At 36.4% G+C, this 26,402-nt stretch overlaps 1 protein-coding gene across 1 annotated transcript in view; it reads left to right on the top strand.

The window, feature by feature from the left end:
- cdh8 (cadherin 8) overlaps positions 1 to 26,402 on the top strand; it is a 96,360-nt gene that overhangs the window by 59,778 nt on the left and 10,180 nt on the right. Inside the window, exons 4-8 of the mRNA XM_077229268.1 lie at positions 11,287 to 11,406; positions 14,056 to 14,223; positions 15,473 to 15,660; positions 20,546 to 20,793; positions 25,410 to 25,546. Coding sequence (XP_077085383.1) covers positions 11,287 to 11,406; positions 14,056 to 14,223; positions 15,473 to 15,660; positions 20,546 to 20,793; positions 25,410 to 25,546 — 861 coding nt within the window. The remainder of the gene's footprint in view (positions 1 to 11,286; positions 11,407 to 14,055; positions 14,224 to 15,472; positions 15,661 to 20,545; positions 20,794 to 25,409; positions 25,547 to 26,402) is intronic.

Here is a 26,402-nt window from a genome sequence, read left to right as displayed (position 1 = left end):
CTCATGTCTTCCTCGCTGGCCTTTTTAAAGCAACTAGTCATTCCTTTAGCTGGCAAAGCCTGTCATACTATAAACAGAATGCAAGATTTGGGTAAGTCAGATGTGCCAATACTTTCCCCTTTACAAAATCCAATGTTTTGAGTGTGAATGTGAATGAATAGCTGCTATGGAGAACAGATCAGGTGGATAGAGTGCTAGATGAGACTATTTTATTATTTATAGTCTCCTTCACTAAGCCTCTCAGCAACATTCATGTGCCTTGATAAACAACACAGAGAAAATACCCTTTTCAATTATACCTCCAGCTGTAAATCATGCAGGAATGAGTGGCGGCCTGAAAATTACACCCTTCCATATGACAGGCGGGGATGCACACACCTTGATATCCTTCTCCTACTGATAGCTTTTAGCATTTGTGGTAAATGTCCCCCTGTATCGACAACGAGACAAGCTTTGCTGTTATGAGCGTAAATTGGCCTCAGTCCAGCATGTTTCAGCGGACTCTAGTGGACATTTTGACTTGCCTCCTGTACCGTGATTCACAGTTCCTGAGCAAGCCTGAGCTATTATCCCTGCTGGTTGGTTTAGGCCGCAATTTGCGGAGAATGATGGCTCTTTGATGAGAGCCTTCAAGACTATATCTGTATCACTGGGGTCAACTTGACTCAATCATTCCAGCTGCTGGCATGGGTCTGTTATTTGAACATTCACATTGTATTGCACGAGTCAAACTGACTCGTTGGCTATTTATAATCTTTGCAAGAATTGTGTCCTTTTAAAATTGTATATTAAAATAATTGAATAATAATTAAAAGGGCTCCAGACTAACACTGGTCCCCCATGTTCTACAGATGGTGGCACTGGCAGGGGGGGCCATTAAATTGAAAAAAATAAAGGAAAGCAATAATAACAGTCACATTGTTATTGTTTTTCAAATACAATTAACAATAGTATTGCTTATTTTGTACTCGCAGAAATGGATATTTTATTATTACTGTATATATTAGTACTTTATACTGATTGGTGGTCAGTGCAGGATTTGAGCTGTGTTTGTTCTGTGATATAGTATCATTTTTTTACCTGTTCCCAACATTGTACCAATAGTTCACATTTTTTTTTTTTCTTTTCTTTTTTTATATATATATATTTTTTAACATGCATAGCAACATTATTAGTTTGCAAATTATTTAGGTTTTAAGGATAATTATTATGTTATATTATTAATTTGTAGTTTTAAACGCAAGTTATTATTGCTTAGTGTACTATACCTTTTAGTATGTGATGTTATACAAGTCTTTTTGGTGCCACATTCAGAAGCAATTTTTTCTGAAAGTTCCAATTGTGATCCCATTCCAGATGCCACAGATTCAGCAGATGACATGAGTAAATAGCTTTCAGCAGGAAGCTGAGTGGTACCATGATGGGATACCCATTTTTCCAGCCACATTTCCTGCCTAGCTCAGCTGCACACCCTAAACAAGCCCATTTAAGCCATAGAACCACTCATTATCCCAGATCTCTTTGCCTGACATTGCTTTGAAATGATAGAAACTGTGAATAATTTCTGTGGATATGGGAATTGCTACATGAAACATATGCCAATTAATTTTTTTAAAGGTCTAAGATTCTGTTTATTGGTCGGAATCTAGATATTGGCCATAGGTCCTGATGCAGGTGTGTGACCGCATTCCAAGTCCTCAAGTCAAAGACAAGAATCCTCTTAAGACCTACGTGGGCTCTTGCCAGCTACATCACATTCAGTCACTGCACTGATAGTATCAGCCTCAGACAGCATGCCTATGGACCTCCAACGGTCCTCTAACTGACTGTCTGATGCACACAAAACTGGCAAGCTCTAATCTGATTGGCTGACTTTTCTTTATTTCCTGAGGTAAAGACAAACAGGTGTTGTTGGTTTTTGCTTCCTTTTTCTCTCCCCCACCTGGAAACAAAGTCATGTTTACAAGGTACCAAGTTGACACAACAAGTGTTTGAGGATGAAGTAATCACTGGATCTGCCAAATTTTGTCACGTCCCAGTAGATCGTTGCAATATTTTTAGTTAACTAGATTGCAGCAGACTGGTATTATTTTGCTTTGTTTTCTGACACAAAACTCTCAAATGAACGGCTTCCTTCTAAAATGACTTAAATTATCCTGCAAAATGTCTCAGAGCAACTGAGTAATACACACTTTTTAATGAAATTGAATTGTTTTGCTTTGTTTATTCTGTGACACTTTATTTTAAATGATTAACTGAACATAGTAAAGACATTTTAGCCACTATCTATGCATTTGTTAAAGGACAATTCGGGCCAAAAATGAACCTAGGGTAAATAACACATGGGTACCGAGTCGACTTTGGAAAACAGTCTCGACCATTCGAACCACGAACGCCGTGCTATATGAGCTGAAAAGTTACTATCGACCAGCACGTAGCACGGCGTTCGTGGTTCGACTGGTCGAGACTGTTTTCCAAAGACGGTTCCTGCCTATATACGTGAAGTGTACTGTCTTTATAAAGTATCTCCTTATTAAACTCTCTGTACACTTACAAATTTCTCAATGCTTCGGTTTGCAGGTAGAGACCCTAATTATGCTACCGTGTTAGTGTGGGGCTATTTTGAGCCTTGTTAGTGGTATTAACTAGCGATTTTTATATGTACTTATTCTATACCATATATACTAGCGTTATAAGCTCATCTGTGGTAAAACTAAAACTAAAGATCCAACAGGGTACATTCGATTATCATGAAAACGCATCCCAGAGAACGGTCGACTCGGCTCCCATGTGTTATTTAGCCCTAGGTTCATTTTTGGCCGGAATTGTCTTTTAAGCTTTAACAAATCATTTATAATTAAAGAAGTATTTCACTGTAAAATGAAAATCAAGTCATCATTTACTCACATTTGTGTTGTTCTAATGCCATACACTCATTTTAGGGTGAAATATCCCTTTTACTGAACATGTATAAGGGCATGCTATTATTTACAACTTATCAAACATTTGAAGGACAAATAAGCAGAAATAAGTCTGATTTACTGATTTACTTTAACTCTATCTGTGAAGAGTGGGGATAGTGAGAGCTTGTGTGTTTGTGTGTGTGTGTGTGTGTGTGTGTGTGTCTGTGTGTGTGTGTGTGTGTGTGTGTGTGTGTGTGTGTGTGTGTGTGTGTGTGTGTGTGTGTGTGTGTGTGTGTGTGTGTGTGTGTGGTGTGAGGGGGTGCATGGTGTGAATGAGTGTGAGTGCGTGCATTGAGGTTTTTCTTGTATCTTGTATTTTTTTATCTACTCTGTTGTTTTGCTTTTCTATATTGTTTGGACATGATCCTGAGAACCCCCATGAAAACGAGATGTTTCATCTCATGGGGCTGATCCTATAATAAATGTTAATAAATAAATCAATAAATAAGTCAATAATTCATGGATAACTGAATGTATAGTAAATGCCTTTTAGGTTTACACTTTATTTATAGTCCACTTCAGACATTCTGCTATCTAAAGTAACTTTGCCACCACATGTCAACTAACTCTATCTATAGTATTTAGACTGTGGTAGACTAGACTGTTTGGTTATGGTTAAGTTTAGGGTTAGTTTAATAAGTTAATAAGGCATGTACTTGCAAAGTTACTTCTAGTCAGAATGTATTTTGGGGGAGCATCAAAATAAAGTGTAAGCAGATATTAAGCAGAGAGTCTACTCTAGTGTCTACTCTCAGAAACTCTAATGATTGCTAGGTGACATGGATTTGCAAAGTTACTTTTAGTCAGCAGAATGTCTTTAGCCGGGTGCACACTTTTGGCTACGATTTGGCCGTCTGAGATACATTTTGCAAATCCTAAAAGATTCCTCTGAACCTAGGCTATCATCTGAAGTCTTTGATCGTTAGTTTGACATATTCACAGACAGCCGATTAATGACCGTTGCGATAACATTTTACCTCCGATGAAAATCTGGCAGTGTCAGAAGATTTGACTCACAGTCCTGCAGTGTGACTTCTCCTACAACGACCGTCAAATTGTCTTCGTTTTTCAATACAAGCCATGACCAAATTAACTTTAAATATTTCTTTGTAGCCACCATCTCAATCCCGCGTGTAATGCAGTTCACATCACCGAACGTGTCATTGATTGATGATGTAAAACTTCGAACAAGTTTTCTTGCGTGCATCTGTTTTTAGCACGTCTTGACTATCGTACAGTCTGACATTAATGACAACTTAGATCCTACAGTGTTACATGGCTTACAGCAATGATTATGTTCGTACAGTCTGACAAGCAACAATCGTAAAGGACTATTATAAATTGCACAGTGTGCATCCGGCTTAAGATCAAGGAAATATATATATTTTTTAATTCATGGCCCCTATAAATGGTTTTAATGCACGCCTTCTGGCCTATTAGAATTGAGTATTCAGAGAGACCATAAGATATAAAAAAGACATTTTTAGAAAAAAAGGTCGATACAATCAAAGTATTTTGAGTTCCACAGAAGAAAGAAAGACATATTGGTTTGGAACGACATGAAGATGAGTAAATGTTGCCCGAATTTAAAATGATTTGGTCGAACAATTCCAATAAACAGTGATTTGAATAATTTCCATATGCTGGTTTTGACAAACACTTGCAAAAAAGGGAATATTACTTTGCAATCAGTTTCTGGGTTACACTTTATTTCGATAGTCACTTTAGACATTCTACTAACTATAAGTAACTTTTCAACTACAAGTCAACTAACTGTAATTAGAGTATTGGTAGGCTGTAGTAGACTGTCAGTAGACTGTTAGGTTATGGTTAGGTGTTAGGGTTCGGTTTAGGAGAACATGTTGACTTGTAGTTGTTAAGTTTCTTATAGTCAGTAGAATATCTGTTGGGGGACCAACATAATAAAGTGTTAGCAGATATTAAGCAGACAGTCTACTAATACTCTAATGACAGTTAGTTGACATGTAGCTGCAAAGTTACTTATTTTTAGTAGAATGTCTAAAGTGGACTATCAAAATAAAGTGTTACCATTTTCTGAAAATTCAGTAAAAGCTAAAGCCTATATAGTGATATATGTGTGCTTTGAGCTATATCATGTAGAGACCACAACATTTAAAGACCTTCACTCAATAAAATGAAATGACCTGACAAGTATAATATAATTTTCCTTCTTCGAATTGATTCACACCATTCGGTAACTGTTGGCACAGAGTGTGATCGTGCTAAAACTACTGTGGATATGCCAGCGGATAATGATGCCACCGCAGACAGAACCACAGAGAAGCACAGCATGGCCCAGGGCTATATAGGAGCAAAAGCAGTGAGATGTAAACAGCTTGGAAGTGGCCTGGCCCGGGGACATGTGGTGGCCTGCTCAGGGTGATGCTTCCCCCATATTCCTCAGTGACTTCATGAATATACATGAAACCCCAGTCATGCAGGGTAGGGAAGTTCATGCATGGACACCTATCTAACAGAGAAGATTCTGCTCTCCCAAAACTCTGCCATAGTACAGCTGACAATACAGCACATCAGTTTTTATCCACCGCCCACCCAAAGCCCAGTTCATAAGGAGGTTTGGTATTGATTTTCTTTCACGGCATCCATGTATGCAGTAAGTACAAAGAGCAGTTTCCCTTTATTTTTTCATTAGGTCCAATGCCCCGATGCAGTGTTTCAAGCATGCAGTTGACATTTCTCCAGACACAAATACGATTTTTGTGGCTGATCTGTTTGAGATCCCCAAACATCTCCCATGGCTGGAAAAGCAATGAAGCATCCTTGATTTCCCAAATGCAATGGAAGAAATGTCATAATATTTAGATTAATGTACGGCAGAATTGCATCAAGCTAATTATTATCTCCGACTGGGTCAATGCGATTACAAGTCTTGGTATGGTTTGTCAGGGACCCTTATAAAGTTGTGTACTAAAAGAAAGAATCTCGCTCATTTTCACTTTAGATTTTGCAGATAACATCTCAAAATCAAGTTTCCACAAGTTTCCACTGCCCAAGGGTGTCACTGACCCATACCCACGAGTCTTGGACTTTGCGGTGCAATACATTGCAAGGACAGGCTAATCTGTACTGATTTGGAGCTCAGCCAGTGAAAGGCTCCTCTAATCCCTCATTCTTTTTTATTAGAGGAGGAGAGGCAAATTTCACTTCTGCACAAGAGGGGGAAAGGAGCTATTCCATGCCTCACTGACTCTACTGTTTTTGTGTGTGTGTGTGTGTGTGTATGTGTGTGTGTTAGAATGGTTGTCTTCTCTTTTTAGGCCTTTTTTCATATGCTGCATCGCAGCATTCTGTGAAAAACTTGCTGTATGTGTGGTTATTTTTTTCTAGGGGTGCAGAGATACTGAAAAGACACCTTTGTCAATTAGCATATTGGCCCTTAGTTGTATTGTGGTAACCGTTGCTCTTTCATAGAAAAAATGAGGTCTTTAAACTTATTAATGCAGCATTCATCCTGTTATATGCATTACAAAGTAAAGACATTCATTACAAAATTCCATTAAATTGTTTTCAGTTGGCCTCCCATTCGTAGAAAAACAGAGTGTGGGCTGCCTCCGCCGCTCTGCAGTAGTAAAACAGATTAAAGACTGTACGTACAGTACCTGTTCAGATGGTGTGCTTGATGTTCCTACTTTGAGTTTTTTTAAAAGGCTGTCCAGTATAAAGTAGCAAGAGGAAGAGACAACTGTGGTATCAGGCAGCTTTCAGCACTCCACAAGTCACAGTAATGTCTTTATTAATCTCTCTGCCTCTAAGGCAGCTTTGAGAGGAAACACTGAGAAACAAGAGAAATATTCCAGTCCTGGATAAAGATAAACGGATTGCTTTTATCAAAACATGAATCAGCTGTTTTACGCGACGGGAGCCATAGAGTACCTCCCCAGGGCCAAACGGAGAAAAAGATCATATACTGTTAGCGGCGTTCGGGATTGAGATAAGGAGACTATTGCCATCAACATACACATGCATTCTGAGAACACAAACACTGATATTCATTGGTAATGTAATTAAAGCATTTGATAACACAGTGCATTATGTCACGATTCTACTGAGTGGAAGGAAGTAGTGCATTACTAGTAACAGATATCATGTGGGTTGAATCACTCATATTTCCTTGATCATGTTTCATACTGTACACACTCAGGGATGTAAGTAACAGTCATCAGTCATTGAGAAATACTCAGAAATGCTTCAAGCTACAATATGTTGGTTTTTTTTCGCCACCAAGGGTCGTTAACCTCTTACAATAACAAAGGCGTAGGTTTATGACGCATAAGCGGAATTATGGAACTTGTCGTCATGCTGATGGATCTAATAATATTTATGGATGAGTTCATACATTGATGTTTTTAACATGACTGTGGTATGAAGCAGGTCACGATTGCTAATGACAGACAGATATCAGCGCCACATAAAAGTTCCGGGGATATAAAGGAATAATGACATTTCATTCTACCGAACTACCCGCAAGTGCTGAATTAATTCTCACACAGGTCAGTTTATTAGACGAATTAAACTTTTGAGGTAATGCAGCGCTGTTTCACTTGGTCTACACTATCACACTAAACTGCATTTGAGTGTGTTGAAAGTTATAATGTTATTCTATGTGTTAGTTTCTATGTATGAGACTAACAGTAGCTAGATCAACATTAGAATTACAAACTGATCATATCCTGACATTTCATCATGTTGAGCTATATAACATTGATTAGTTTTATTTTAATTTGCTCACCTGTCTAATAAAGTACATGTAAGAGCGGCATCTCTGTCAAGTTGAAGTTTGTCACGAATGTGAAGCTCTCGGCATCTCGAAAACGCCACACTGATATTGATCCTCGTTTTAGTTCTCCTTTTGTCCCAAAGTCTGCATGCCATGGTCCATAATATTTGAAACGAACAACAACAACATAAGCGTGCCGCTAGACATAACGCAGTTGTCCACAGTTATCACGGTGAACAAAATGTAGAATCGTAAGCTTTTGTTATTCACAGACCTTTTTTCTGCAATAATCCAAAAGCCAATGAAAAAATCATATGTTTTTTGTCAAGGGTACCTGGATGATGCTAACTTCTGGGTTGGCCTACAAAAATACATCATCATTGCAGCACTATATTTCTCATATAAGTTTTTGTATATTTGCATTGAAAAACAATTATTAAAAAAAATATTTCACAAATCTTACAAACCTCAGCGAATCCAGTTGTAGTTGATTTAGAACTAGTTTGCCGATCCGACATATTCATGTAATCTTAACTGTGTATTGGATGTAAAATTAGTGTCTTTATTTGAGAAAACATGATCCCAGTGCATATAGATTTACTAGATTACTCTAGATTAATTATCTAGATTACTCTAGATTAATAATTAATATATTTAATTCCCTTTCTGTCATGTTTTTAACAATTTATTTACTTGTGAAAAAAGTTTCTATCTCTTTATCTTACAGTTTATTTTAAGGTTATTTTACAATTTTATTATCAAGTTATTTTTTTTTTTTTTTTAAATGGCTTCTAATTTAGTAAATATTACGTGAAATGAATTTAAAACTCATTGCACCATGTGGTATTTTCAATTTTTAAATAAAATAGTGTAATGTGATCGACCATCGGCCACACTGATATCAAAGTAATGTATCTGCAACTGCCATCAAACAATCCGTATTGGTCCACTACTAATCGTTTCATCCCTAGTTATTATTTTTTCACATTTCGTCCCCTTGGAATTATAAGGTTCTATCTGACATTTTTGTCAAAATTGAGTTATTCACATATTCTTATTCTGTGACAACTTATTTACATTATGTGATGTGTTTTTTTTAAGTTGTGTACATTGTGGGACTTTTTATTGAAAAAACAAAAAGGTTCTATCTACAAAATCGAACTCTAATTTGGCTCTATAAGGTTCTATCTGCGTGAGCCAATCAGCACTTCGAATGCACAGAAGAGGACCAATCAGAATCAACTTTATATGTCATGTCGCCGGCTTTTTCCTTGAAGACAAAAAGAAACCCCATAAAGGCAGAATGCTATAAATTTACAGTAAATTAAATATTCACTAAATTGTGTAGTGTTATGAAGTGGCTTCAATTTGGCCATTTTCTTTATAGTCTATTGGTTATTATTATTAATTATGAATGAGGTTATTATTAATAACTATTATTATTATAGTTATTATTATCTGAATTATACAAATATGCAGTGAGTAAATTGAATATTTAAAAAAAAACATTTAACATACAAGTGTGTGTGTGTGCGCGAGTGTGTGAAAGTGTGTGTGTGTGTGAGTGTGTGAAAGTGTGTGTGTGTGTGTGAGTCTGTGTGTGTGTGTGTGTGTGTGTGAGTGTGTGTGTGTGTGTGTGTGCGAGTGTGTGTGTGTGTGTGTGTGCGTGTGTGTGTGTGTGTGTGTGTGTGTGTGTGTGCGAGTGTGTGTGTGTGTGTGTGTGTGTGTGTGTGTGTGTGTGTGTGGGTGTGTGTGTGAAAGTGTGTTGGTGTGTGTGTGAAAGTGTGTGTGTATGTGTGTGTGTGTGTGTGTGTGTGTGTGTGTGTGTGTGTGTGTGTGTGTGTGTGTGTGTGTGTGTGTGTGTGACTGTGTGTGTGTGAGTGAGAGAGAGTGTGTGTGTGTGTGTGTGTGTGATTAAAAAAATAGTCTGACATTTTTTGTGATCATATAGTCAGTGAATCATTTTTCAATGATTATTTAACTTTATGAATTAATTTGCTGAAGCATGTCGATTTTATTGTAGTTTTTAAAGTCTTAAAATGTCTTAATTTTTACAATTTTAAGCCTTAAAGGTCAAATAGTTAACAATTTCATTGATGGGGTCTTAATTACAACAATAAACGTTAGCATGTTATTTCAGCCATACTGATGTCTAGAGAGAAAGCCATTTCACCTGGCCCACTTTAGCTGGAATAAAGTCCTGCTCAGATGTATTACAGTAGCTGCTTTCTGTCTAAACAAAAGAAAGATTAAAGTAACAATTTCTGCAATAATGTGTTTAATTACCCACCAAATTGGTAACGAAAATTAAGATTCTGCACTGGACAAAATATTTAGACCTACCTTGCTTAATTTGAAATGTCCTAAATACATGGAAGTGCTAAAAAATATGAAATAAATGTCATAGAAAGGATACAATTTTACTTTCTAACACATGTTGAGACATTGTTACAACATTAATTTTATATTTAATGTTCAAATAATGTTTTGGCAGATAGAACCTTATAATTCTAAGCGAAAAGTGTTTTTTTAGAATTAGAAGGTTCTATCTGCGTTTGACCCATTCCAAAAAAACCCATTTACAAATTTGAGAGGATTTTGATATTGTACATTTAGAATACATTTAGGGTCCCTGTTATTTTCATGTTTGAAAGAAACTTGTTCCCCATATAAATTTTCCTATGTGTAATGCAAAAACTTTGAAGCTCAATATCTCAAAACTGCTCAGAACGCAGATAGAACCTTATAATTCCAAGGGGACGATTTGCTTCTTTCTTTTTTTTTCTTCTTTTTTTTCTGCTTTCTCTCAAAGACAAGTTGCAATACATCATATTCCTCACTGGAGTAAATACATAAGGGCTTCACTTGTGTTGCTCCTGGGAGACATGGAGATACACCTTCACTTAGGTCTGAATCAAGCTATGCACATGGCAGTCCTCACAGTGGACGTTTTTCCTGCTGCTTCTGACAGCTCCAGGTACCTGCAGTTGTAGCACAGGCACGCTTTCTGGTCAGATGCTTACCAAGCTGTCAATGTGCTGTGGAACATGCTTTACAAACAATTACCACACCATCTGCACTGTCAGTGAGCTGTTTAGCATTAGCGTCTCAGTATCTCTCGCACTCTCTTTTGTGTGTCTTTCTCTTTTGGCTTCCTATTTTTCCTCTTTCTTCTCAATTCATCCAAGCCATGGGTTAATGAAGAAGAGGTTAGGAGAGCAGCTTGGATTGTTTGTTTGTCTGACTTTCTTTCGTTTTGATCTTGTTAAGGCCTGAAGCTGTGATGTTTTTTCATCGTTTTTTCGTGCTCACAGCATGAGCGAGCACTTGTGCTCATCTGAACAACAAAACACACTTTTATGAGTTTATTCCAGAGAAGCTCTTATACCATGGCCAGAGGTATTATTGAAACATCGGTAGGGTGAGAATAAAATATTTGTTCTCAAAGAAAACAAGTTCAGAGCGTGGACACAGTGGTGCGGTAAATGGAAACAATTGATTTATTTGTTCATTGCAAGTTATTTTTGTTTATTGAAGATGATTGTTTTCTCTTTTACTTCACAGGTACATCAGTAACGAGAGTAACTGCAACGGATGCGGATGATCCGGTGTATGGAAACAGTGCAAAACTGGTATACAGCATTCTGGAAGGCCAACCGTATTTCTCCATCGACCAATCCACTGGTAAGTTAGCTACATTAAATCCAAAAAGTCGACCCACAATGACTAGATGGTCATGAATCATTAAAATATTCAACATCCTGATTATTATGCCTATGAATAGCTCTGTGTAAGATGACGCAGAACCTGATTTCACCAAGTAGAAGATGTTCCTGGATCACCATTCAGATTTGAGGGACCAGTTTACAGTTTATGCTTCTAACCAGTGTTAGGTGCTTCTACTGTACATCAGTGTTTTTCACCTATCATTCCCCTCTGATTTTAGGGATAATTTATGGGTACGGTTAGATTTAGAGGAAGGGATATGGTTAGAATAGAATTTTTGGACAGGAATGTTAATATGTTGACCCAGGAACACGTCTAACTCAAAATCTGGCAGTGATCAGGATAAAAATCTGGCAAAATCAGGATGTCCATACGATGAAGGTCCCTTCGTTTACCAAGACGAGTTTTAGGTGTTAGATCATTTATTATATAATCATTGTTATTATGATCATCATTATCGGAGACATGAAAGAAATATTAGAGAAAGACCAAATAAACAAGATAATTTTACCTGAAGGACACATGCAGATGCTGATTTTGTTCTGTAATAGCGCACAGAGCAATTTGCAGCTTCTGATTTAAATGACAGGGCTATCTTTGAATTCCATCTGCATTCTGCTTCCTTTTCAACCTTGACTTTGTTTTTTCCCTAATTGCATTTTCAGCTGACTTGTTAACAGTGTGTCTGTAAGCAACATGATTAAATAATGGTGAAATTACATTAATAAGCAATGAGATGGAAATGAACAGCTCGTAATTTGGAAAAACAACAGACAATAAACAAGTCCTGTATCTGTTCAAATTGTATGTGCATAATAAATGAACAGACTTTAAATATAATTTTTTTTTCTTATGAGAACACCTCTTTTGGTTCATAACCCCCTGCATTTCAATCACTCACTGTCAGCTTTGTCTAAGAATGCAAATGGTCGAGAGAAGGTGCAAAAGCCCAAATTGAGGAGCCTTGTGCATGGTTTGTGTGATTACTGAACACATGCAGATGGCTTATTCAAGTGAGCCAGATGTTTTAATGAATGTTAATGAAAAATAAGAGGTAAAGGGAAAACAACCATTAGAAACCATTTGACACTTCCAACAACTCGTAGGAAATGAGACACACTTGATAAATAAGTAAACATTCTGCGCCAATTTATTACTTGGTTAATGGCTTTCAAAAAGAAAAAAAAAATGTAAATAAAGGAAAGGAAAGTAAACCTTCAAATACCTATGGAAATTAATGTTTGTGTCGCCTCGCTTCTGTGATCATCAGGAATTCATTTGAATAGATAATGATAAATCAGGATGACAATTGAATGAGTATTGCAGTGTGCGTTTGTGTGTGTGAGAGCATCAGATTCAGTGTTGCACCGCACGTGGCGCACACACAGCACTCAGGGCGGTCTGCATTTCCATATTCATATCGACAGTCAGAGCACTTCACTTCTAAAAATGCACATCCTTAGTTCACTGAAATTATTGTGGTCTGTTGGTCTCCATGACAGAACAATAAACAAAGACATGTAAGTGCAGCATGAAAAGACTAGAAGACTATGCATCCGCTCCGTGAATTATTCATGTGTAATGGAACTGCAGCTGGCCCTACTTATCCCACTTACCTTTCTTCCGATAAAATGCCTTTGTTTCCTTAGTTCTTTACTCATGTTATTTGCAATCTCTTTAATGTAGTTCCTTATTATTATAGCATTTCTCTTTCTTCACACAAAATTAAGTGTCTATAAAGATTCTCAGTCATGAGTATCAATATTTTTGAAGATATTGTGTCACTTCCCCAAGTGACTTCATCAGAGTCATAGTGTTTCCCCTGGATTTAAGCTCATAACACACCGTAACATCATAAGACTCGCAAATTGCTGTGGGAATCTCCTCCACAATGGTAAAAACCGTGATCGCAGTGTGAATTGGGGTGACACATCTGTAAAGATGAAAGGATAGTGTTAAATGTTAGAAATCTCAATATGCAACCAATGAAGCCATGCGAATGAATGGCAAAACACCTACAAAAATGGGGAAAAAATATGTCTAGAAGATTTCAGATTTATTAACATGATAAACTGAGACAATCTTTTATTTAATACAGAGGGCTTTCATTTTATGATACTGTGGGTTTTGTTGATTGAGTAGATTGTGGGGATTTTTTTTTTTGTTTTTGATTTTTTTTAAATTTTTTAGGGCTGAGTCAATTATAGTACATACAATATTAAAGATTATAAAAGACAGACAGCATAATTCACATTCAGCCGGAATATAAATTACTCCAGGTGCTGAGACAAGTCCTCTGCAAACAAACAAGCTAATTTGCAATGCCAAATGAAAGCAGCACAGAAATGCATGGCACACGCTAAGCTGGTCGGGGTGTGAAGGACAGGGGAAGAGCTAACAGATTTGGCAGGTGGCACACCTCAGAATCTACAATGGCTTGTTCATCTTGATCCTATTCAGTATAAAGATGTGTCATATTCTTATTTTTTTTTTTTCATATCTAAAAGAATAAGATATTTTCTTGATGTGTTGTGTAATACTATTCTTCTTTATAATATCAATTAATTATATATGTAAATTCATATATATTTATTGTGATTGTTATAGCAATTATTAGGGTGGCTCTGGCAGGGATGGATCGTGAGATGAGGGAAGAGTATCTTGTTGTCATTCAAGCAAAAGATATGGGAGGTCACATGGGTGGGTTGTCAGGAACCACCACTGTGACAGTCACTCTAACCGATATCAACGATAACCCACCAAAGTTCGCAAAGGGTAAGAGGGACCATCTTTTACAAACTACATCTACACTACCGTGCAAAATTTTGCAGATTTTTTTTTGAAGAAATTACTATTTTTATACAACAAGGATGCTTTACATTGATCCAAACTGGCAGTAAAGACTTTTACATCTTACTAAAAATGGCTGTTCTTTGAACCTTCATTCATCAAAGAAAAAATAATAAGCAGCACAATTGTTTTCAACATTGATAGTATAAGAAATGTTTCTTGAGCACCAAAATCAGCACATGATTAATGATTTTTGAAGTATATGACAAGAATAAGCCTGATGAAAATTCAGCTTTGCCTTTACATGAATTAATTACATTATAAATGTATCAAAAATAGTGCTGTCAAATCGATCAATCACATCTAACATAAAATTCAGCTTTGCCTTTACATGAATAATTAAATTTTTAAATATATTCAAATTAGTGCTGTCAAATCAAATAATCCCGATCTAACATAAAAGTTTATTTATATATATATATATATATATATATATATATATATATATATATATATATATGTAGTCAGGTTTGCGTGCAGGTAGCTGAAGACGAGGATGCAGGAACTTCAAAGTAGTTGATTTATTTACAAAATTTACTTCAGGAACATACAAGAACAAAATAAACTCCAGGACTTCAGGGTAAACACAGCCATACATTGACGACGACCAACAAACACCGAGGGAAAACACAAGGCTTAAAAGAACTGGGACTAATGGGATAATTAACTGAACACAGGTGAAGAAACTGAACACAAACGAGGAGCGGGAAAAACTAACAGGACTAAACCAAAATCACAAAGACAGGGGGAAACAAGATCACAGAACATAATCAATTTATATTTAATTTAAATAAAATATTAAGCGGTTTTACAGCACTAATTAAAAAAAATAATAATAATTGTATATTTTAATATTTCAAAACATTACTGTTTTTACTATATTTTTGATCAAAATAAATGCTGTCATGGTGAGTGCAAGAAACTTATTTCAACACGTTTCAAAACCTTATCGACCCCAAACTATTGAATGGTAGAATCTACTGTATACTATATATATATATATATATATATATATATATATATATATATATATATATATATATATATATATATATATATAACATAAATGTTTAGTTCTTTTTGTCTAGCATTTTAGTTGTTTTATTGTTTCTCTAAGTGCTATTTGTAACCTGATAGACCAGATCTTCTACTTTCTTGTACCTCATCTCTAAAGGCTCTTATGAGTTCAATATTCCTGAGGATCTTGGCATTGGGAAGCCTGGCGGAAGAGTAAAAGCGAATGACAGAGACATCGGGGAAAATGCTAAATCAACTTACACCATCATAGGTGGAGATGAGAGGGATGTCTTTGAGATTGTCACTGATGCTCAGACTCAGGAGGGAATCCTCAGACTCAAGAAGGTAAGACCAGAGAAGTAGGCTTAATGTGCCATAGGGACTCTCTAACAGTTGTAAACTAACTGTCTGTTACACAATTGTCACTGAGCTGCATATTGTGAAAAATATGAAAAGTGGCATATTATTTATGACAAATGCTGCTAATATTGCAGAGACAGAACCTCTCAGTGTGTATCGCAGGAGTCGGAAACCTATTTGACACGGCATGCCATTTTAAATGTAATTTTAAACACTGTGCCATACCCTCCAAATAGAAAGAATTAATCATGCAAATTAATTAATTATGTAAATTTCTGCCTCAGTGTTTAGTGTTTTATGTTTTGTAAGGTTTGGTACATTAGTTTTACTGACTGGTGTTGTGTTTGTTGTTCCCTATGAGTTATGTGACATGTGGTGATAAGTTGAGTCTTTTTCTATAATTATATAGTTGTTAGTCACCGTCATTGTGGTTTGTGTGTGGAAGAGGAAGTACTGTGAATGTCTGGTTGTTAAAAGCAGTAACTTCTTATTTATAGCAAGTATTGTTCTAAAACCAAAAAGCAACAAATACAACAGAACAAACTGTGGCCTATCATCCAATCAAATAGTAAATAAATAGTATTTAACTTGCCATTCATCTCAAATCTTAATAATACAGGCTGAGTAACAGTAATGAAGACTGCTGCAAGAGTTACAGTGGCATACAGGTGCGAGGGACTAAAATATTTCCAAAATGGACACCTAAAATATATGTGAAAAATTCCTAAAGCGTTCAACCCCAGCTGATTTGTATAATCTCTTTCCTGCAATAACTAGATTTTATTAGAGATACTTTTAGGTTTACACCGCTGAAAATCCACACTTAAAGTCCCTTTACACCTAAAATTGGTAGTAAAACTGCAGTCCAGGTGTTCTGAGGTTTGAGAACTACTGCAACTCTGAACCCCTTGACTTTCTATGCTCAATTCTCAGCCCTTGTGTAACAGTGTATATTTGCATGTGGAATGGCCATTGTATGCAAATGAAGAACCCTTCACAGGGGATAAGAGGACAATGAAGTCCTTTTATCTTATAGGAACATCTACAGTGCAACTGTGCAGCAACAATGCAGCAAAAACAATGTGACAGAAAATATGGGAAAATGTACATAATAAATTTGTCACTACATGTTTGAAGCTGTGCATATTATGCATATGTAAACAACATGATGAGAATGTCATTTGGGATTAGTCTGGAGGACTTGGACATGATCTCTATTAATACGTAGCATTATACCAGAGTTAAACGAATAGTGTGCTTTAAATAATCTGCATTATTGAACAGCTTGATACACCATCCTCAACTAGTTCTCCATAAAACATTTGTGTGCAATTAGATTGTCTTTCACATTGAGAAGCAAGATTTAAAGCCAATATTTAAAAGGTATCACATAAGTTTAAGGTTACATAGTTGCATGTTACACGTACGTATTATCATAATAATAGTAAATTATGCATTAGTAACTAACCCTAAACTTTAACCCTATAAGTACATGTTTTAAATTAATATTTCTCATCACTTATTTGTTACAATGTAATTACATTGTAGCAAGGTCACCTTAAAGTAATAAAGTGTTATAATAATAATCACCTTAAAGTGTGATAATAATAATAAAAAAAAAACTATATAGACATAGTAATGGCCTATTTAATATTAGAATCATGAAAAAAAAGAAAGAAAAAAATCTGGAGACAATGTGAGGAATAAAAAAATAATTTGGTTTGTCCCAAGTCTCTCACAGCTGAATGTGTAATGGCATGCCTGTTTTTCCTCGTCTTCTCATCCCATAGCACTTGGCCTGGAATCTGTTGTCTGCATTACTAATAGCATGATGGATGGCATTGCATGAGAAAAACAGACAATCAACAGCAGACTCCCTGCTAACCTCTATACCTCCAGACGGTGCTGGAGTTCAGGAGAGCCGTACAAGCTTGTAAAGCACACAACCCTTATTTTTCCTCACTTTTTTGCACCTGCCACTGTGCGCAGACACATAGACACGTTTTCCCCAGGCGCTGGGGCTGAGCCAGTGTGCGCCAAATATCCTCCGCAGTGGGTCGGTCGATGCAACCCTCACCAACAATTATAATTTGGTTTTACTTCTGCTAAATATTGAATGGGCATGAGCCTTTGTAGCAAGGTTAAACATATTGATTTGAGTGAGATGCCACAGGCTCAGACAATCAAGATACTGCTTTGTTGTAAAGGGATGCACGCTTTCATCTTCTCTCTGCCCCCCTAGGATTTTGTGGTGGTGGTGATGGTGGTGGAGAGGGATGCTGTACTTCTCCCGCTGCTGATCTTTGATGCTTCTAAATGCCCCTGTAAACACACACACTCTTAAACCATGCTGGGATTTTTTTTGAGAGTCAGCTAGGTGCTCTAAAATAGGCTTGAATGTACATGGTAAAAATTCGCACAACAATGCTGTTCAGTATGTGTTCAATGGACACATGAAAGCCGGAAATGCATCATCTGCAAATGATGGAGGTCAAGTGACAGCCATAGTCATAATCAGACCTTTCTGAACAATGAGTGCCAAAATGGAGATCCAGAGGGATGTAAAAGTGCCAATTTCACTGTAGAGAATCAAATGGCATGCATGACTATCAAAAGAATGAGGTGTTGGCATGATATTTTTAGATGGAACAGATTTGCAGTGTCTGAGATGAGAGGAGCTTGTTTCAGTCTTGCCAATATGCAAAGCTGCGCTTGAATCACGTCCTCAAAAACCTCAACTACAATTAAATGGTAACATTTCTAGCATGTTGCTTGGTGAAAGAGCAGAGTTTTCTTTCTGCCTTTCTTTCTTTCTGTTGCTGCTTTATTTACTCTTTTTTTTTACATTTAAGACTTAAAACTCTATGAAGTGTCACCAAGATTCAATAGTCTTGAACAGCACTGACCTTTTCCAAAAGTAAGCAAGGTGCCAGCCAGCAGCTTGTTCTGAATTTTACATCGTAGGGAAACCTCTGGTTGTAAAGTCTCGGAAAGTGCTCTGTTATTCTCAGCCCTAAACAATTTTCTGATTTGACAGAGTTCCAGATGCTACACAGAAATGTAGTTCTAGGTTATTTACAGTATATACTTATCAGCACTGAAACCTTTGTTTTATTTAGATGCTTTTAAGAGAGAGGACAAATAGGAAGAGGTCAAGGTGTCTTGAAATGCTTATCCCTCAAAACTTTGTCTGACCAAGCACAAGAGAAACACAAGGGCTATATATACACACAGGGGGAAACACACTTAACAAGTTAACAAGTAAACAAGTCACACCAGGGGAGACTAATAAACAGCGGAAAACTGCAAATGACTTCAACATGGCACAGAGGACAGGAAGTAACATAAAAGTCCAACCAAGACTAAGGGAACATGACACATAGACCCACAGTTGTTAGAAGAAAAAAATACTTGTATTATTTAAGGATGCATCCATTTTTTCAAAAGTAACAGTAAAGATGGTTATAATGTTGTACATTAATTACAAAATATTTATATTTCAAATAAATGTTTTTCTTCTGAACATTCTAATTGATTATATAAACCTGAAAAAAAAAAACATTTGCACCAAGGTCCACAAAAATGTTAAGCAGCACAACTTTTCTCAAACATTGATGACAATAAGAAATATTTCTTGAGCAGCAAATCAGCATATTAGAATGATTTCTGAAGAATAATGTGACTCTTTGACTGGACTGATGGCTGCTGAAAACTCCGCTTTCCCTGTAATAATAGTTCACAGTATTACTGTTTTTACTCTATTGGCCTCTTGTGTTTTCCACTCCATTCTGGCTTGATGGTAGTAGTATTGGAAGGGTGAAAATAAAATGAAATAAAATCCTCTCAAAAGCTTATGTGGACTGCAGCAGACATGGGCTGTTCTCTTCCGCATGCCCTGCTGTCAGCCGCACTGACTTCAAAGCGTGTTGATAGAGGTAATCCAGCTGCTCTCTTCTCCCAGCTGGGCCTGCTCTCGGCCCGGCTCCAGTGTCCGCCTGACCTCCCCTGTGGGACAGAGGCTTTTTTTGACAACATAAGCAAATTCTTCATTCTACCACTTCTCTTAATTCATAGAGCCTGTATCTTTTTTATGTGTACTCCAATGGTCAGGTCCAGTTTACTTTTTTGTCAATAAAAGATCAAAGGGAGGACTTTGAGCCCTTTATTCAAGTTAAACTGAGATAGAGAGAGATGTGATTCAGAAAAACTGTCATGGAGAAAGTAAAAATATTTTTACTTGATGAAAAAAATGGCCATAAAATGGTCCTCTTTGTCAGGTTCTCTTCGTCGTAGCTTGTTTTCAAAGGTGGGGTGAACACTGGGTCTTTCCTTAAACACTGAAATAACAAATGTTTATCCTGGAGTAAGAATAATTCCCAAATTGTATTTTAACTGCTACTTCAATAATGTCTCACCATTGGATAATTACCCCGGAGAATACATTAACAATGTTAACGTCATGGTATTGTGGGCAAGGATTAATTTTGTTTTCAGACAACACAAACATACAAATTGTATTTTTTATGATTTCTTAACAATTTGCAATGCAGTCCTTGTGTTTCCATTAGATTAACCTTATTTGCTGCCTCATTTAAATCCCAAACACATGCTGTCTCCTCCACAAATTAATAACACATCCCACGCTCCAGGTGAAAGTGTGGTTATTGCTACTAAATATTATTTTTTGTACACCCTGCAATTGGGCTCGCAGCAGCTTAAATCTTAGCCACTGCAAGGTGCAGGTCGGTGCAATTACAGACAGACCTGCAAGCCCAGCAAACTGAGTCCACTAAAACCAGGAAACCGATTGTCTTTGTTGTTTTTTTGTGCCCATTAATAATAAACATCTGTCTTTCTCTCTGTTTCCCAGCCTCTGGACTTTGAGTCAAAACATTTCTACAACCTAACAGTGGTGGCGACCAACATACGTGCTGATTCGATTACGGGTGGGCCCTACATGGACCAGGCCACGATCAAAATCGTTATTGAGGACGCAGATGAACCCCCTGTATTCACAAAGTCAAATTATCTCTTCGACGTGCATGAAAACGCTGCAGTCAACACAGTCATAGGAGCGGTAGTGGCCATAGACCAGGACGCCCCACACAGTCAAGTCAGGTAAAGGCTATCATTTCTAGCCCATGTGACCTTGACGAAAGAGTTCTGGTGCTCTGTTGTCCTCCTTGGCGAAATTAGGGCCAAAACTTCTTCATTAAACCATGAGAAGATCAAGCTCAAGCTTCTACATCAATCTAATATCCAAGTACTTTTTCACCGTTGCATCCTACCAGCCATTAAATGCTTCTGATGAAATTGCCTGTAGAAGTGCATTTGCATTCAGACTAAATGGAGCTCTCACCTCCACACAATTTGTTATACTGTGAAAGAAAGAGAAGGGGGGAGAGAGATAGGTCAATGACACAATAGGATTCATCCCCTTCCTCCAACTGATGTATTTTAGTTCTGCGACTTCTTTCTTGAAAAATTACAAGGGCACCTTCAGTACAGGTTATACAGCCAATTTCTCTCAGTCCAACCTAGCATTCCATTAATTCTCCAGTGACTTGCGATGTTTCCGGGACAACACGCTACAGGTTGTGTAATTACACGGGAAACTGGGAGCTGGGGAGAAATCCGAGATTGGGTTTCAACGGTCCAATGACGTTTACACCAAGTGAACGTTCTCATGCGTGTGATATATTTATTCTAGGGTTTAACAATATATTGAAATGTAAATATTACATTACAAAGGCTGTGATTAAAGTAACACTTTATTTTGATGGTCCACTTTAGACAAACTATAAGTAACTTTGCAAAATGTCAACTAATGCTCTTTAGAGAGACTATAGTAGACTGTTAAGCTATTGTTAGGTCTTAAGGTTCAGGTTAGTAGAATAAGTTGTAGTAACATGCAGTTGCGAACTTGCTTATAGTCAGTAAAATGTCTGCCTGGAGAGCATCAAAATAAAGAGTTAGCAGACAGTCTTAAGAATTAAGCAGACAGTCTATTAATACTTTATGAGAGTTAGTTCACATGTACAGTAGTTGCAAAGTTACTTATGGTTAATAGAATGTAGTGTGGACCCTCAAAATGAATTGTTACAAAAATAATAATAGGTGTGCAGCCTGTTTCAAAGTTAAACGTGTTCGTTCACACTGTGTTCCTTTATACAAGCAACTCATTTGACAATAAATGCTGATCAACACAAATCTATACATTGTATAGTCATATTGAATGGGTAAAAATAAAGTGGGAATATAGTTTACGGTAACTCAAGTAGAGAGATAATATTAGTATTATTATTATTATTATTAATAGTAGTATTATTTAATATACCCAAGTGTGAACACCCATTTTCCCCCAAATCATTCAGCCCTAAAAGGATGGTTTGCTCCAAAAAAAGTCTTTATGAGACATTTTTCATTTTTGCTTTTTTTAATAAAATGTACTTCTCTACAAAATCATCCTAAACATTCCAGATTGATTTTCATTTTTCCAAATAGAGCTATTCAAGTATTTTATTTATTTATTTAAAATTGCAATAAACAAAATATCACAATGGCTGGGGTTTTTTTCAGAATTGTACAGCCCTAATTTATTAATTCGAAAAAATCCAGTGTTCATGTCCTTTTCTTTGGCTGTTTGGCTTCAAAATATGAGATATACTAATTTCCGTGTGATTTAAACGTTACAGCACTTACATCTGTGCCGAGTGATAGGAGTTTAAGACTGCATTATTAGGAAGAAAATCTGTTGCATTTGCTGTTCCCAAGGTTGTAATTTTTTTTTTTTTTTTGCCTTCTTGGGTTGGAATTCATTTTCCTAGCTGTCATTCGCATTTGTGCACCCATTGGTCTGACATTCAGGCTTTTCGTATTGATGCATTTGTGTTATTTGGAAGATGAATTACTTCTATCCTGAGGCCATTGAGTAGATTGTGTTAAGCTCTACATGACAAGGTCCACTTAAGCATTAAAAGATCTTTTCTAATGTGATAAAATTATTTTTGTTGTTGACTTTTTTCTGAATTTTGAACCATAAAGTGGTAAAGTTGCGTGTCTTACAATGTGGACCAGAAGGGTTAAACTAATTTTAAAAGGTAAAAGCCACTTTGTAAATATAAATCCAGATGAAAAAGGATGACTGACTTTATCTACCAAATATGCCCATGGCAAATTTCATAGAGACATAACTATACTGTACCTCAACTCAAAGAACATCAGTGTGGATGTCACATCAATAGAAGCAATCAAGGTGAAATGAGCAATCAAGGTGAAAAAATAAAATAACTGTAATTGTGGCTTTTAAAGGACTCTGGTAAAATTAAAATGTCAGTTTAAATCGCAGCTCGGCATGGAAACAGTCATTTAAATAAACATTTCTCCGCATCAGTCTGACCTCTCAGACCACCAATGCCTACCCCATCTCTCTCTCTCTCTCTCTCTCTCTCTCTCTCTCTCTCTCTCTCTCTCTCTCTCTCTCTCTCTCTCTCTCTCTCTCTCTCTCTCTCTCTCTCTCTCTCTCTCTCTCTCTCTCTCTCTCTCTCTCTCTCTCTCTCTCTCTCTCTCTCTCTCTCTCTCTCTCTCTCTCTCTCTCTCTCTCTTTATAACCTTACAGGATTTATCTTGCTATTGTGAAACTGGCATGCATGGAATTTTGCCAAGCTGTGTCCAAGTTCAAATTAGCATTGTTACAAATATTGTCTATCTGTCAAAAGAAGTGTGGGTGTAATCAGTGGGGATATTTTAACCTTCTCTGACAGAAGTCCCTCTGGCTCCAGATCTTGTTGTGGCACCTGATATCTAGCATATGCTAGCACATGGTGTGACTGCTCTTGATGGCAATTGTGTTATATTGATGTACGCTTTACTTGTATAGAGGAAGCAGATTCATTTGATTTGGTTACTGCCCATTTACAGAGTGCAGCCTACTGAAAAACATTTACAGTAGAATAAATCGTGCTTCTGTCAAACTCCCCGTAATTACTATTTTACTCTACATAATAACTAAAAAGCACTGGAGAACATTTTTTTTTTTTTTTTTGTAAAAACGAATATATTTTATATACATATATATGTATATATACTGTGTGTACTTACACACACACACACACACACACACACACACACACACACACACACACACACACACACACACACACATATATATATATATATATATATATATATATATATATATATATATGTGTGATAGTGTGTGAGATAGAGTGTGTGTGTGTGTGTGTGTGTGTGTGTGTGTGTGTGTGTGTGTGTGTGTGTGTGTGTGTGTGTGTGTGTGTGTGTGTGTGTGTGTGTGTGTGTGTGTGTGTGTGTGTGTGTGTGTGTGTGTGTGTGTGTGTGTGTGTGTGTGTGTGTGTGTGTGTGTGTGTGTGTGTGTGTAAAAAAGTTTGTGATGCCATTTTAAATATATTAAAAAGTCACATTTTTTTCATTCATCATTCTTTCTCTCTTTTGCCATTTTCATTTGCGTAATGTCATAAAATGATCACACTTCAGGTTACAGTATAATTACATTAGGAAGTAGAGCTCCTGAGCAATACTATTCAACAACATGCACTTTATGTTATAATTTTGTGGCGTGACTTGCAATTAAATGCTGTTTTTGCTATAATTAATTATATGAACATGTAATATATGGTTTGGCTCTTAGGGTATATCCTGTAAAATAACATAAAAGCTTAATGTAGTAATGTCTTAACTGATTTTACTCAACACACACACACACAAAAATATTTAACGAATCAATTCTAATTTAAATAAATTAAGTGAATAAATTAATTTCCTAAAATAAAAACAAGACATTTTGATCGGACTGTAAACTTTTTTTTTTTTTTTTTAGATGTCTCACATTGTAACAAAATAATGAGATACAAACATTGTACATGCAGCATATCAAAATCCGAGCTACATACTTAGGATAACCCTGAAGAAATGTTTATTTTTTTTCTTTATGCCCTAAAAAAAATCCAAGGAAGAATTAATTACAGATTTAAATTTTTTTTTTCACTCCATCCCCCACAGCAACTTTGTCAGTTTGATTGACACCTAGCAGAACATTTCAGGGTCTGTCTCTCAGTGGTACGTGGAGCTGTCAGAGCCTGACTGAAATCCACTCAGCCTCCTGGAGACTGATCCCAGGTGGGAATCCTGTCTGGCTGCCTGCACAGCAGTAGAGCACTCCTCCTGGACTTTCACCCTCAGTCTCTGGATCTTTACCACGGCTGAACATTTTCCTCACGTTCACTATCCAGACCAATGAATTATTTCTATTTATTTATTTTACAACCCTTTCTTCATCCACTAGGGCTTTCTTGACAGTTATACCCCACGTTGTCTGTTTTTGAGAAAATGCCCAAATAGACATCCCCTAGATGATTCAGAGATTAGTAAATTGTAGGTGCATATGAACAGGGTTGACAGTGAATATGCCATACATTTCTGAGTGAAATCTCAGAATTGTTTTTATTTATTTTTTTGTAAGCATGACAAAAAGACATATCTTCAGAAAACAATAAATTGATTTGTGATATTCATGACATTTTAAAAACATGATGCTAAAATGTATTTTAATATCATCATTTGTGTGCATTTGTATTGGTTTGTTTGCCCCTGACTTTAATATTTAATTAAATGATTTTACCAAAATATTGGGGTCATTTTACCTCATATACTAAGAGATGTTGTTTTGTTCTCTCTCTGTTTTCCTTCTACAGGTATTTTATCGATAGACACACAGATTTAGAGAGGCAATTTAACATTAATGTTGATGATGGGAAGATCACATTAGCTAAACCTCTGGATAGAGAGACGGATATGTGGCACAATATCACCGTGACAGCCGCTGAAGTTCGTAAGTTAATTTTCCCTGTTTTTATCTTCTTGATTGAAACAATAAATGTTTTGTGTTTCAGAATGCCTGTATAACAATATCAAAGAGATCATTACAGTAATGTGCAAAGAGATCATCACATCAAAGAGAAAAGAGACATTTCACATCACAATTAACACCTTTTTTTTATTATGTCATAAGATTTACAATAGAGAAACACATGCTTGTATATATTCAACATCTCAAAAGGCACTAAGATCAAAAGACCAAAACCTGGATTCTAACTTTAAATGAACCATAAGAGCCAATGTAAAATAAAGCTTTTCCTAACACCTCAGGTATTAATTTACCATCAACAGATTTTAAGGTGTAAAAGTTCCCTCTCAAAAGCTGAAGATATTGAGATTTTACTGAATTAAACAGCACAGCAGTCAATTCATGGACATCTAATGAGTAATTTCTACTCATGCCAGAGCTGTTTGCTGTACATAACAGATAAAAGAACATCTGTTGACTGGATAAAGAACTTATTAAACACAAGCTGTGGACCAGAAATAAACACTGCACAAGCCATCCATAAACCTCGAGATTCAATTTGATTGGCATGTACAGCTACATTATTTGGATATAGGAGCCAAAAAATTTCCCCTGGAGGAGGAAAAAAATACTGATGTTGTCATATACAATTAACTTAAGATGTCTAAGAGCTCAAAGAGTAGAATAAACTGAATTATTTAAGGGCTGTTTGAAAAATGTTTGTCTTTTTCGATGTTTTAACACGATGACCAACAAATCTGGATTTTTTTTTTGGCTGATGCCTTTGCATGGTGAAACATAATTGAACAGAAATATCCACACAGCATGGCTATGAATATGA

Source organism: Siphateles boraxobius, unplaced genomic scaffold (assembly GCF_051911475.1).
Source record: "Siphateles boraxobius isolate OS27281-9 unplaced genomic scaffold, OSU_SipBor_1 130, whole genome shotgun sequence".
NCBI classification, from domain to species: Eukaryota; Metazoa; Chordata; class Actinopteri; order Cypriniformes; family Leuciscidae; genus Siphateles; species Siphateles boraxobius.
The sequence above is the reverse complement of the archived record's forward strand: the minus strand, read 5'-3'. Positions and strand labels throughout refer to the sequence as shown.